General features: G+C 42.3%; 1 protein-coding gene across 2 annotated transcripts; it reads right to left on the minus strand.

Moving 5' to 3' along the window:
• Nucleotides 1-389: 389 nt before the first annotated feature.
• ESD (esterase D) lies at nt 390-14,800 on the minus strand. Of its 2 annotated transcripts, none has more exons than XM_054836682.1 (9): nt 14,664-14,800; nt 13,252-13,327; nt 12,223-12,311; nt 10,374-10,472; nt 7,527-7,651; nt 6,215-6,334; nt 4,448-4,546; nt 2,383-2,550; nt 390-612 (listed from the first exon to the last, which is right to left on the minus strand). In XM_054836682.1, exons 2-9 carry the CDS (start codon nt 13,317-13,319, stop codon nt 532-534), a joined length of 849 nt encoding a protein of 282 aa, XP_054692657.1. In that variant the 5' UTR covers nt 13,320-13,327; nt 14,664-14,800; the 3' UTR covers nt 390-531. The 2 variants fall into 2 exon arrangements, with proteins under 2 accessions (XP_054692657.1, XP_054692753.1); XM_054836778.1 differs by lacking the exon at nt 14,664-14,800 and adding an exon at nt 14,356-14,596.
• Between the last annotated feature and the right edge of the window lie 354 nt (nt 14,801-15,154).

Here is a 15,154-nt window from a genome sequence, read left to right on the forward strand (position 1 = left end):
ACCTCTGCATAGCAAGCTTCTGCCTGTATTTGCTACCAGACTTTGTCCTTGGGAATGTATTTAGACAGGCCAAAGAAAAATACACCAAACACTTCAGATTAATTAAGCAGCTTGATTGGTTGTGCAACTAACAACTTCCTTCAGCATTAAGTGATGAAGTGAACCCTGGTATTTAATTAGCTGAAGAGGCATGCTGGTGTTATTCACAATCTCTGTGTAGTTGCGCTAGAAACCGTCTTGTGGTCCCAAGTATGTACCTACACTTATAGTCTGAGCCTAACTCATCTGCTTATTTTCATTTTGACCTAGAAACCTAGCACCTTCACCGTGCTGAGAGACTTTTCGAAGTGTGCGAGAACATTCAAAATACTTACTCTAAAGCACACACAGCAAATTAAGTGGGACTTTTATTTTTCTTAACAGTACAATCAGAAGAGCTCCACTTTACAGACACTACTTCAAATTATTTTTGTTTAGTTCACCTCTATCCCGTGATTCATATTGGACAGACAACACTCCCATCCAAATGGTTCAAGCATTGAGGTATTTTGCATGGTGTTTGATGTGGTCATTAATAAATGTAGCAATGAAAAAATAGCTGTGATCGTAACCCTGGAAAAGAACAACAACAAAGAAATCAGCAAAGACAAATAGTTCATGATAACATAATCATGCCAAGCTCTCTTCTGGGAAAGTTTATGACTCTTCTGGTTTGATCCGTTTTAAGAAATCAAAAATACCTGTATTATATACAAAACCTGTAAAGGATACCTAACTAAGAGGTTAAGTATACATGAACACTAGGAAGCTAAACAAATACAATATATCCTAACCTGCCCTAATCTGGGCATGTAAATTAGAGCTGGGTAACAGCAAGTGTCAGCTACAGAGCGAGATGCAATCTGAGAGAAGAGTTGCCCAGTATACTGGTAAAACACAGCTGTAAGGAGAACACAGCCCAGGTCTGAATTACTGCTCCAGCACTACGCTAAAATGCCATGTAAACCTCTGAACTACCTCGCTCTGTCAGCACTAACAATATCTTTTGGTGCTGGGCTTATGATAAATCAGAGAGGACACTCCCTCACCCTCCACGGCTGGGTCCCTCACTGGGTCTGGCTTGAAGTTGTCAGACTCTTACGACTCCAGGGCTCTCAGGACAGTGCTGTTCTGGGTCACTGAACTATAGGAAAGGACAATCCTTCCACCTGGGTGTTTAAATGAATCTAAGATTTCAAGCAATTCCACACCTTTCCTGATTTACACTAATACATGCAAACTAAATCACAAAGTTTTATGCTGAAAACAATACCCACAACACAGATAAGGAATCCAGGAAAAGTACATAGAACCATAGAATCATTTAGGTTGGAAAAGACTTTTAGATCATTGAGTCCAACCATTAACCTAGCACTGCCAACTCCACCACTAAACCATGTCCCTAAGCACCACATCTACACGTCTTTTAAATACCTCCAGGGATGGTGACTCAACCACTTCCCTGGGCAGCCTCTTCCAGTGATCGACAACCCTTTTGGTTAAGAAATATCCTTTTTCCTAATATTCAATCTAAACCTCCTCTGGCACAACTTGGGGCCATTTCCTCTTCTCCTGTTACTTGGGAGAAGAGACCAACACCCACCTGGCTACAACCTCCTTTCAGGTAGTTGTAGAGAGCAATAAGGTCTCCCCTCAGCCTCCTTTTCTCCAGGCTAAACAACCCCAGTTCCCTCAGCTGCTCCTCATCAGACTTGTGCTCTAGACCCTTCACCAGCTTCACTGCCCTTCTCTGGACACGCTCCAGCACCTCAATGTCCTTCTTGTAGCGAGGGACCCAAAACTGAACACAGTACTCGAGGTGTGGCCTCACCAGTGCCGAGTACAGGGGGACGATCACTTCCCTGGTCCTGCTGGCCACACTCTTGCTGATACAAGCCAGGATGCTGTTGGCCTTCTTGGCCACCTGGGCACGCTGCTGGCTCATATTCAGCCAGCTGTTGACCAGCACCCCCAGGTCCTTTTCTGCCAACATCTGTCACTGCTTGTACAGTGACTGTGATAGTTACTAAAAATCATTAATGCTGCTGCTTCAGCTGACCACTGGCAGCTTGAGTTACCATCAATGATCATCTTGTTGAAACTAAAATCGTGACCCCCACCTAGTGGTGAAATGCAGCTGAAACCGATAGATACGGGGCACTCCTTGACAGCTGATACTAAGGAAAACATCACTTCTCACCCTCTTCCTCACGTGGCCACGGACAGACTCACAGGTAAGTAAAAGCATGCCTAGTGAAGAGACACCCTCTGTGCTACCTGTTACATAAACCCCAAAATCACAAAGCAACAACCCAACAGTCATCAACTGCAGAAGTGACTTGCCTGCTGCAGTCTAAAGACCACTGGGATTTTCCGCTCTGTGCAGGCAGCGATGAAGTTATCGGGCAGCAACTGGCCTGCTGATAGGAACTGGTCATCTTTGCCTTGATCAATCAATATGTCCAGGTTAGACTCTGGATAGGACTTCACAAGTTGGGTAGCATCATATGCCTGCAGGAATAAAAGAGAAACAACATTCAATTGCATACATTAGACTGGGTCAAATTTGCTGACCACAAGAAAAGAATGGCATATATACTGGGTGATACTGATCAGCACAACAGATTACACTTTGGAAAAGGAAAAAACTGGGGAAATTCCAGACAACTGAAAAGTAATGCCCATGTTTTAAAAAGGGCAAATGGTATGATCTCAGTAATTACCAAGTTGGCAGTTTGACATCATTTCTGGACCAAAGAGAACATCCAGCCCAGGGCTAAATTCATACAGAACCAAACAGCAATATAATCTAGTACTGACTCACGTACAGAAACTAGATCCTGCCAAAATAATGTGGTATCTTGATGGAACTATTACAGCAGCTAAGGGTCAAAACACTGGTGTAACACAACTATGCTCATGGAAGGCATTTAACCTGAAGGTTACCAGGATAATTTGACCAAGAAAACTTTGTACAATTGAGAAACAAAAATGGCACACACAGCATAAATTAAAGACTATTAACATACATGTATCAAAATGGAATTGCGAATGGGGAACACGCTTCCTGTGGGGTCCTGTGCTTGGTACATGCTCAAAAAAAGAAATCCTTTAAAAAGATAGCAAAGCCTTTAAGGCAGTGGAGAAGACAGATCACCAACAGACAGCAAAAAGCGAAGTCCTACAGAGCCATGCTTCCAGGATGCCACCAGATCCAACAAATGACACTGCAATGGAAATGGGAGCTTGGACTCAGCCAAGCACTGTGGCCATGGTATAAAATGATCCTGGCACAAATTGACATGGCAATTTTAAGCATAAATACAGAGATCAGAGGTTGTGTATCTGTGCCAAAGGCAGGTCTAAGTCTGTTCCTGACGCCTGCTGTTGATCTACTGGACTGAGTTTGCAAAAGAGCTCCAAAGCAAGTTAAGGGGCCAGAAAACATCTTAAATTTTTTTGCAAAATAAATTCATTATGTTAAGTGTAAGCAAGTTTAACTGGTGATTTCTAAATATACAAACTACTCTGTTAACAGTTGTGAAAGCAGCTAGCGCTCTCTGTTCCTGTAATGTTTTAATCAGGCCTGGATGTCTTCCTAAGAGATACTTTAATCCAATCTACAAAGGATTTAACTTGCAGTTTGTGTTTATTTACAAGGAAACCAGAATACCTGGTTTGATGGGTCATGATGATCCCTTCTAACTTAATTCTAGAAATACAACATAATGTTTATGCTAAGATTAAAAATACTCAAGGGCTGCCCAAATAATACGCACACAAATATTTTTGTATCTTAGCCATTCATATACAAGTACTTCTATTTCAAAACTAGGGCTCTGGTGCTAAACCCTAACTTTTTCTGGTTTAATCCTATTCTACGGGATACCAGTTTCCAAGTATCAAATGGGCTCCTCTTCTAGCTGCCTCCAACAGGCTGCTCCTGCAGGTGCCATGAGGCTCATCAGTCTCTGAACAGTTTGTAGCAGTCTCTCTTTTCAGGCTACTACAAAAACCCCAGATGTTTCGTATATTGAGAATTGAGTTTTTGAGAGACAGGCCATAACCTAACTTTCTTTCAAACTGCTCACTGCTTTCATGTGTTAGAGAAAGTCTCAGATGGCTCATAGTTCTTCTTAGCCCAGATTTTAAGATCCTCATAAAACAGGGAGGAATTTAGTCAATTTGATGACAGCCTTCTATCTCATTACATTTGTTATAAGCACCATCAGGCAACAGCAAGCCATACCCACCAGAAACACACAACACTAATCCATGCTTAGGGGTATAGTAAAATAGCAGAACCAGCTCAGGGGCACCCCACAGTTTTGTTCCAGATTCCTGCTGCGATATATCTACAGATCACTCATTCGTGCGTTATTAAAGGACTGTGAGTTGCAACACGTACCTCCCATTTGCTTACATCTGATCCCAGATATCCACCAAGGGCCTTCTTCCCCCACTGACACTGAATAGGGTTGCAGATAGGAGCAAATGCCGATACAGACTGTTCACAAAGAAAGCATGAAAAAAGAAGTATGAATTAAGAAAAGTGATTTCTGCCAACTAACAAGCAAAAAAAAGGCCTTTTCAAAAATTGTTGTGAAGTTACTGCCAGCAGCCAGGACTCCCCCACCAACTCTCTGAGCTAGGTGCCCTCACCATTATCCTACTTCCCTCTTATTTGTTCTTTCCACCCCTACGGTTTTGCTTTCCTTTTTGCACATCAGCCAAGCTTCAAAAGGCAGGGCTAGATGCCCTGTTCCCTTCCTTGCTGGGAGACGTTGGCTTGAATCCCCTTAAGCAGCAGAGGAGGATCTCAAGTCTACTGTTGGGTCAGCATAGTCAGAATGTGGGATCGTTTCACCTCCAACTGGATTTTGGCAGAGCATAACAAAAGCCTGAGGCATGGGGCTGCTCGGCCAGTCTAAGCACGCAACAGTGTCTCATGGATTTAGGTACCCCCAGGATTAAGGGTCAAGAAAAGCACATTTCAGATCACAACTCCAGGTATTGGTGCCGGAAGTCCAAGCCCCGTTCTTAGATTCTACTTTTGGACTTGGCCCTGGGTCATCAGTATTTCCACTCTCATGTTTTGTAAGAAATAGCAACAAACTATCCGAGCCACTGCCAGTTCTCCTGGATTTTGGTAATTTCCATTTAATGTTTAATTCTTTTAGATAATACAATTAACAGTTAAGTGCCAACAGTGAAAATGGAAACTTCTGAATTACTGGCTCCAAAAGCTAAAAAGGAGAGATAAAAATAAAGTTTTATCTTACAGTCAACTCTAACACCAAGCTAATGACACCGGGCAAATGTTATGCTATTTTCAAAATGGCAGTTGCATTTTTGCAGCAGCTGACCACAAAGTGCAGGGCCAGGGCAGCCCATGAAATGACTGATCCACAAAGGCAGAGCCCCTCATCTCTCAAACACCAATGCCTGATTCTCCCTCAGAAATGCATTTTACACAAGCGTATCTCCAAAGAGAACAACAACATTTCTCTCAACCTTCAGGAATATAAAGGAAAGGCAAATCAGTTCCAGCATGTTTGATTTAGGTTCAAGTACAATACAAATAAACACAACTTCGGATACCTCAAATACTCCAAAAATCAATCTTCAGGAAAGCTGACGTGCAAATCTCAAGGGAAAGAGGGGAGGGGAATGCCCTCCAGACACTATTTTATGTGAAGTTCAGGTGCTTACAGTTACACTTGCTATTAGTTGGAGTTAACAGACTCCATAGTAAATTCTAAGCAAACACACAGATAATGGTGATGAAAAGGTTTGCTGGTAATAAAAGATCCAAAATGAATAAGACCAGATTTGAAAAGATACAGCAAACCACACAACTCCAGAGCTAGAAGGAGCCTGTTTATATTTAAATACAATTGGTTTGGAACAGCTGTAGTGTCATCCAAAAGAAATGGAACTTTTCTTAACTTTTAAAATTTGCATTTTTTTTTTATTTCACTCGTACTCACATTCCATAGTGTTTTTTTCTGGCAATTTTCCATATTCTAATACTAGGTATCAATGAACTGCTAAAACTAAACCTATTTATATATTTAACACTATAACAGAACTTGGTGTTATGTTTTCTTTCTTCACTTCTATAGAAATGCATATAAGCTTTAGTATACCTCATATAAGTTGTTTTATATCTTACTTTGTACTTTCCAGGATTCTTCAGAGCAAGAATAAGAGCTCCATGACCTCCCATGGAATGCCCAAAAACAGACATCCGTTCAGGGTCAGTTGGAAAATTGGCATTTATTAGTTTAGGCAGCTGCAAAGGAACAACAGTGGAATAAAAACATTAAAGCAACTCGAGTATGTTTAGGAAGAAAACCAGCACAAATAACTAATGCATTTTAATGCCAGGAAGCCACTGAAACCAAAGGCACATCTTTGGTTCTCGCCTGACATTTGTGATCACGGCTTGAGAGCAACTTGAATGGGACTGCAAAATCAAAAGGAAACAATTAATCTGATCATAAGTAACTCGAAGTATCTCTACAGAAATCTATCACAATCTTGTAACACAGTATGTGGGAATTTCCTAATAAACAGTCGTATCTCTTGCCCAGAGAAACTGTGGATGCCCCCTCCCTAGAAGTGTTCAAGGCCAGGTTGGATGGGACTTTGGGCAACCTGGTCTAGTGGAGGGTGTCCCTGCCCATGGCAGTGGGGGTGGAATTAGATGGTCTTTGAGGTCCCTTCCAACCCAAACCATTCTATGATTCTATGATTTTAATAGATTCATAAATATGTATGTGCTCCTGTAAGTGACCGGAATGGCAAATTGTTCTTGGGAGATTATTTGCTCCCCATATTCCCATCAACTTTAGTTTTAAGCTAGATCACACAAAGCACATGCAGAGTAAACTGGACCCTCACCTGTGTAAAATATATCTAAAGAATCTCCTTTTACATCCAGTTAAAGAAAAAAAAAAACCCAACAACAAAACCCACCACCCCACCCTCCCAAGACAGATGGTGAAACAAGCAGTACAGCTAAAGTGCTGGAGCAGTGAAATGCAGTGGATTGTTTCAGAAGCAGCAGAGCAGAGATCTTACAAGAGCAGAGATTGCACAACTAACGAATCAAGATTAGAAGTGTAGGCCAACCCTGTGGCATCTCCAGCAGGAAAGCACACTCAAGGAGCTCCTGCTCGAGCCCTGCCAGGTGTTATCATCTCTGTGCTGCGGTTCTCTCCCTCCTCAGTTCTATGACAATATCTGTTTGGTGAGGAAGGGCCTAATGACTGGATAAATCCAATCACTGAAATAATCAAGGATTAAACAAGAAATAACAAATTAGTTTTTATAAAAGAAGAAAGCAAGAAAACAACAAACAATCCATAAGCTAACAAGATCACCTTAAGCAAGCTTTGGTGCCAGGAACAAAGAGCATGGGTGAACTGCACCCCTTCTTTAGCCTACCCAACAACACCAGGAGAACCCAGCAGCAAATTTACCTCATCGTTTATGTAGGAATACATCCTATAGTTTGTTTTCCAAGGATCTTCAGTGGCATCCACATAAAAACCAGCACCGGTGCCAAAATCCCAGCTTTCATCTTCTCCTTCAATATTGCAGCCACCTACCATGAAAATTCTTTCTATAGTTACTCTTTCCTTCACTAGATGTTCAGAATTGGAGGACCTGCCATACAAATCAGAGACTCGGGACACGAGTTTCTCAATCAACATGCCTCTATCCCTCCAACTATAAGACAATTCAGATTTTCATTCATTAGTAGTGTTTTCAAGTTGAAAGTGTTTCAACAATACTTTCAAAATAACACTTACATATTACCTACAGACGTATCCAACTTCTAACTTGTTTCAGTATCCCTTCATAAATAAACATAACATACAGACCTCTCCTAAACTGCTTCTGTAAAGCTTTGTCCAATTTACCCAGGGATTTATTCAAAAGTTGGCACTTGTTAATTGGTTCTATCAGTTTATTTCAGTTATTAGACCTCATCCTATCAAGTACAAGAAACTATGTGAGAAACAGAAACTGTAGAAAATTTTCTTTCCCCCAGAAGCACAGAATCTTACATCACTAAATGGAGAATCCAGACCAGTTTAATTGCTTCAAATAATGTCTGCTACACCTCCCTTTTGGAGATTCAACAGCATAACACCACTTACTGTTCCTATCATTTTTGAAGTATGTAACTCTACCTTTTCTGCAATTCATTTAATTGCTCCCACCTATAACTCCCCATAAAACTTAAGTATTTTCTTCTTTGAAAAACTACAGAGTTGTATCCTCTTTTCCACGGCTACACTTTCAAACTAAATTTGCGGATGTCTCCTTGAAAGTCAATACATCCCATCCAGTCGTCTCTTACTCTCCCTTCTATTAGCCTGTGTTTTACCAGCCTTGTTTGCAGAACAAAATGTAGTATTTCAAGGTATATGTGACAAGAGCCAATGGCCTCCTTTTCTCCAAAATGTTCCTAGTTTCTGCAATCCAAAATTACATGGGCTTTCACCACTGCGGTGTAATCTGACAAACCCATGCATAATTTGACAGTGCCTGACAATTTGTGCAGAGATACCTGCCACCCTGTCACAGTGTGAAATCAGATTTTGACAAGGATCAAAGTTGAGTTTGCTCCAGTGACATGCCCTTCAAACACTGAGTGATTTTGTAACTTAACAGTCCAGCAGTCACGGGAACTGGGGGTGCTTACACAACATGCTGGATTTAAAAAGTCTGTCCCTCGAAGATGGACAAAAACTCAGAAAGTCCTGCCAAGCAATGGAGGCAATGTTGATTCTGCTAAAAGAAACTTAAGGAAAACCCTGAAAAAAGAAACTTGAAAAGTAACCTGCAAAATACTGCTCAGCATACCTGTCTGGAAAAGCAAACCCCTACAAAGAAGGAAAAGCAAAGTCTATCAGGGCCTGACAGCGGGTCTGTAATAATGGGTATTTCATGTTTTCATGCAGTCTTTTTCCCCATCTAGATACCTCTCCTAGCTCCTGGAAGGTAATTCTCATGTAGTCATAACTACACAGCTAAAAAGCACATATAAGCATTTTCTCTACATACACTCAGATCTCTTAATTTGTGATTACCTTTGAACTCCTCTTCACTTGTTTCTCCAGACAGCTTAAAGAGATTTAAGAACATTTGGGGTCTCTGAGCTAATATCCAAGAGTACAATATGAAACACATACTGAAATTCATCTGAATAGCAGAGCAATCCTGATCAGTTACTAGACTAAAAGGCAAGAGAGCAGCTGCAGAGATGGTTTTAAAAGAGAATGGACAAAACAATCAACTATGCAAATGCAGTTTCACATTGATAGAGACAACTTACAGAGACAAGACTAAAAACAATTCCCAGTATAATTACCCAATGTGAATGAATAATGTAAAGGCTAGCTGCCCATCTCTAGTCTGCAGCAGATGGCAACAATGAAGTGTAAAGTTCATTAATACACGTCTTGCTCTTCTGTCCCTCTTCATTAGAAACATGCATTTCTGTTCTCTGACCTGACACAACTTCAAAACCTAGAAGTGAAAAATATTTTCTGGAAAGAACATCACTTCGTTCCCCTATTACTCATGTTCACATCTGACCTACTAAAGCTTGGGAAATATTAGAAGACTGCCATCTTTGTATACAGCACTCATGAGACTTTTAGCAGAAATCAGCAAATACTAAACATAATAAATTGAATCCCCACAAAACTGTATTTCCAGTAACCGCAGATCCACCACTTTCAGGTTACCCATACTACACATAAGCTCAGCCTTATACAAATAACAGCACATCATTTTAAAAAGCCATTCATCAGCAGTCTATTCCAGCTGCAGGGGGGAAGGGTTTCTGGTTCGCTTTTCTAAGTATTGGAATCCTCTGGAAACATGTACTTAATAGGCTTTAGAAGACAGAACACAGTAAAGACTAAACATTACATCTTTGTGTGACAACACAGTTCTGCAGATTTTTTAAAATCTCAGCAAGCCACAAAGTACAGGCAAGCATCTCTGCTAACACATGCCTCTTGTTTTCCTTTTCTTCCCTCTCCTCCTCCGTGCTGAACTCAATGTCCCCTTTGTTCTAGTTTTAGTGCCATGACAATAAAAGTTTCAAATGTCAACCTTCACTACCATGTTATTAAGAATATAGACAATATAATCTAGCAAACAATGCAAGATATTGCAAGATAGTGAGCTCATATTCTGACTCAAGTGGGCAACACACTTTGTAGCAAACTGCAGCGCTCCATTCTTTGAGAATACAGACAGTATACTTCAGTGTAACGACTGTTATCACATCTCTTGTTAAAACTTACGTGGGCTTGTGTCTGGCGCAACTACAATAAGGCCATGTTCAGCTGCAGCTTGATGAAAACCAGCTTTCGTTATGAAATTCTGTTCTGTGCAAGTTAAGCCTAGAGAAATAAAAATACCATTGGTTACACATTGCTTACAGCACACCAGTTTCAAAAACCTTTTTGACAGAAAAGGTTTTGAAAAATAAGAGCGATTCCTATCTCCATAAGATGGAAAAGTCTTTTCGCTAGATTTAACAACACTTAAAAGCCCACAGAAACACAGTTGCACTTTCACATCTAGTCACACTAACATTTGATCAAAAACAGGTCAACGCGTACTCTGTATCCCCTTGAGTGACTACTCATGTGGCATATACAGTTTCCTCAAGTACTGCATATTTAAATCTGTTGACCACAGACACTGTTGTTAAGGTTAACGTTGTTAACTTCTGACATCTAGCCCTGCAACTACATTTTTCTCTCTACCGCCATTTCAGCTGTTTGCATTACAGAATTCTATACGTGGTCTGACAAATCCTGCATCCTTTAGGCAGGATAGGAGCCCGTAAGCACTCTGGCTTAAAACCCCACAGCAATCCATGTCTTTTGTACTGCAGCAGGCCCAGCTGAAGTCCAATTACAAATAAGTAATTCTGTGCACCAGTATTTCAATTTTTCTTTACTATGCCATCTGAGAGGGTTTAATGATTCTAGTTTTCTCTGAGGACAAGTTGCAAGTGACCTAATTTGACTGATATACTAGCCAAGACAGCACGGTTTAGATTCAAAAACTAAATGTGATGCATGACTCGGAGCTCTTAGGACAATTTTGATGCTTCCAACTTCAAGGGTAAACATTTTTACCCAGTCCACTGTCATTCTACAAATCAGACCTACTAGCTATTTTGTGAAATGAATACATACAAGGAATATAGTCTCTACAGTACCAGTCAATTCTCCAACTTTCTAAACACAAGTGTCAGTAAAGCAACTCCTAAAATTACAGGACAGACAGAGCTTCTGCTTTTCATTTTGAATAATAGGAAAAAAAAAAAGATGTAATTAATCCTGGAGCCACCACCAACATAAATCTGACCATTTTGAAAGCAATGCCTTAACATTATTTATGCACTTTTGGTGCAAGACTCAGCTCTGTGGGAGATGACAGGAACAGGGTGGAGGAACAAAGCCAGGATACAGTCTAATCCCAGCTTGCCTTACGTCCAGCAAGGCAGCAGCTGGATAGGACACCACAGGACCTGGAGATGAAGAAATAATGCTGTGGATGAGATAACTTCACTCCTGCCATACAACCCTCTTCAGCCCCTGGCCCTTTCTGATCCCACAGGGTTACCTCACTCTAGATATGCTTGCACCACAGCAGCTAACAGCACCTCCCTTACCAAGTTCACCAGCTGCTCCTTGCAAAATAGCACTCAAAATAAGGTGGGGTCCAGAGGACAAATTTTCTGGCTCCCAGGGGCTAGATTTTGCCCCCTATACTATTAGCTGAAGCAGTCTGTCATAGACAGCAGGAAGCAGGAGGTGTCCCAACAGGAAGGCCTTTCAGGAGAACCTTTATATATGTTTCAGAACAAAAAGTATGTACATTTTAGAACGAAGGGGTAAAACATTTTCAACACTGAGAATTTTAGAAGACAATCTGGTACGCTACCCCCGAGGCCAGCTGCATCCAACTTTATCACAATACACTCAAAGTAAACGCGTGTTCCAGAAGATGATCTTTTGCAGAATGCAAGAGCTGCCACTGCAGTACCTTTATGTCAGGTTTTCAGTAACCGTAGCACAGTAGCTTAAACATGCTTAAGATTATCTTTTTTACGTTACTAAAATTCATGTTACTTACCTGAGAGCCAATACAGCACAGGACACTTTCTGGTTTCTGCTTTTGGAGGCAAGTAGATTCCAAATTTCATTTTGCATTTCAGTTCTGCACTGTATTAATAAAATACTCTTTGTTATCACCACTACTTAATTAACAAGGTCACTAACGTTAAAAAAAGAAAGTTGAATCAATGCATGTTGTTCAAAGAGAGATTTGGTCAGTGAATTTTAACAACTAAGAAATTAAATAAAGTGAAAAGCTATTTAAAAAGTCATCTTTAGCCTCTTGAATTGACAAAAGCTAACCTTCCTACCTTATTGTGAATATATTTAAAACAGAGATGTACAAATAAGCCCCATTTTTGCAATGTTGCTAACAGACAATAGTTTGAAAACTGAATTTTGAACCCTAGAAATATTTAACTTGACTCTTGCCTATTAATTTGGAAAGTAATTTTTACTAAAAAACGCATCCACGTGACTCGCAGAACATACACTTCACAGAATACCCCACCAAGAGGTGTGTTTTCTGTCTGCTAAATCTACAGACTAACCAATTGCCTAATTTTTACTAAAGCCTAAAATTGCCAATAAAAGCTTATCTAAGCATAACTAATGATTTTTTTCCTTTGGAGTATTTTTCTGTTCACCTTCATCAAACAGCAAGAACCTACCTACAACATCTGTCTGCTGACAGCATTTTTTAAGAGTGCATAAAAACGAAATATCCAGTAAAGTGAACAGAATTTTGTACACATGGCAGTTCTCTGTGCTGCAAACAGGATAATCCAAAGTAATGGAGGTTCATCTTAAAAGGTAAAAATACTGGCTTTCTGTCTGAAGTCTGCAGCACTAAGTTACTACTACACATGTTAAACATTAACACAGAAATAAAAGAACACAGCCAAAACAGTAATCGACAGCATTCCTTACTGAAATATGGATATTAGTGAGAACATGCTGTTTTCCTGCAGACTGAGAACACTAACAGCAATGATAGTATGGATTCACCGTCCCATGCTAAACAGCTAGGTTGCTTTTGTAGTGTTACCTGTCATGTTCAAACACCTTCTGGAAACCCTCAAAGCATTTGTTGCTGGAAACTTGCTTCAGTGCCATGGCCTTAACTGTTAAAAAAAAAAAAGGAGCAAGTTAAATTTGAAAATAAAACATTGTTGGACTTAACTTATAGTGAGTTATGGGAAAAGTTCAATACAACTTAAAGCATCTTTGTTTAACATTGCAATTTTTCAGAAGAAAGAATCATGCAAACACTTTCTGATCTTTCGTTAACTTTCTATTTCCCCACAGAAATGGGGAGGGGGAGCTGAACTCTGGAGAGCAGAGCTGACAAAACCTTCCTGCTTTCCTACCGAGCTGCATCTCCAATCACCTTTACCTCTGCAGTAACTGTAGCTCGCTCTTTGTCTACTGATGCTGGTACTGGACAACAAATCTCAAGTGCTGTGGTCAGCCTGGAGCTGTGTGTGCCAAGTAGCCTGCCACCTCCATGATGGCTGTGCAGGAGATAAACCTGTACCATTTTTTCTTCACCATGTGTGTCAGCATCCAGCCACTAGTTACCACAATACTGAGGGCTGTAATCATCTTTGATGGAAATTAATTACCTTGTTCTAAAAGTCTGGGGGCCAGGAGAAACACAGGCTTCACAGAGAAGCAGAAGGCTTACTTCCATGGGGAAAGAAACAGTGTAAAAAATGCAAGCAAGGAAAGAGTCATGGGAGTTTTAAAACAGCTGGTAGCGCACTTATAGCAGAAAACTCGGGAAGATTGACACAAATGGAGACGCTTGTCAGTTTGCACAGACAGTAAGGCCAACTAGGCAGCTGAAAGAGGAAGGAGCCTAAAGGGTCAGCACGCAAGAAAATCCTGATGAGAAACTAGGTAACATCAGAGCAGGTAACAAACGTCAAAATGAAAGTGTTTCGTCCGTCGTATGTGTGCACTCCTATGGTGCATCGGGCAGAAAAGCCACGCACCACTGGCAGCCCTCAGGGCCTGCTCATTGTCTTCTACCACCCCCGTGGGGCTGGAGTCGACAGGGGCCCACACAGAAGCGCGTTTCGCCCTTCAAGCCAGAGGCTGCTGGAGCAGCACGCAGGGGCCGCCCACCCGGCCCCGGCCCAGGCCCCACCTCGGCTGGGCTCCAGAGGCTCACTTCCGTTCCCGGACTAAATTTCCACACAACCAGTCCTACCCGCGGCACCAAAGCGCCCTCCTGTACCTCCGTTTTCACCCTCCCGCCCGCGGGTATACCCACAGGCAGCGATCCCTCCCCCTCGGCCGCCCGCTGGCTGGGCCTGACGGCCCGCAAGACCTGCCGCCGCCTCTGCCCCGCTCTCCCCGCAGCGAGGCCCCGGCCCGGCCACTGGCCGCCGCGCTCCCCGCCTTGAGCCGCCCACCACCGCGCCAGCTCGACGCCCCCTTCCCCTGCTCCCTTACTGCGGAGGAACAGCAGGACCGAGCGGCGAACGGCGCGGGAGAGGAGCTGCCCCTATGCGGGCACCGCCTCCCGCCGCCCCGCCCGCGCTCCCGGCCCGCCCCCGACCCGCCGCGGCGAGGCCCTCAGGCGGCCGCGTCCTGCCCGCCACGGCGATTGTTGGGCCGCGGCTGCCGCCGAATTCGAACGCACGTCCCTTGGCGGGGGGAGATGAGGGGTCTGCCGTGCCTTTGGGAGCCGCGGGTGCTTCTCTCCTCTTCCTTCTGCTCCTCAGGCGCTTCTCCGGCTTTTCCGCCCAGGGCCGGCGGTGAGCGGCTGTGTGCGGCCTGGGCACCTTCGTGTCCCGGTGCTGCTGAGGTCGGCTTCCCAGCGCTGAAGAAGAAAATCTTGAACTGTAAAATGAAGAAAGGAATAAAAAGTTGATCCAGAGAATTTGATAATAATCAGCTATTCAAAGCAGCAAATATTTCTGTTAGCACTATATTCCCTCGAC

This window comes from Grus americana, chromosome 1, assembly GCF_028858705.1.
Source record: "Grus americana isolate bGruAme1 chromosome 1, bGruAme1.mat, whole genome shotgun sequence".
NCBI lineage: Eukaryota > Metazoa > Chordata > Aves > Gruiformes > Gruidae > Grus > Grus americana.

Coding starts and splice junctions, on each gene's coding strand:
- ESD (XM_054836682.1), bottom strand. CDS start 13,319: ATGGCACTGAAGCAAGTTTCCAGCAACAAATGCTTTGAGGGTTTCCAG. Junction 10,473..12,222: donor TGTGCTGTATTGGCTCTCAG/GTAAGTAACATG, acceptor TTATTTCTCTAG/GCTTAACTTGCACAGAACAG. Junction 4,547..6,214: donor AGAATCCTGGAAAGTACAAA/GTAAGATATAAA, acceptor CTTTGTGAACAG/TCTGTATCGGCATTTGCTCC.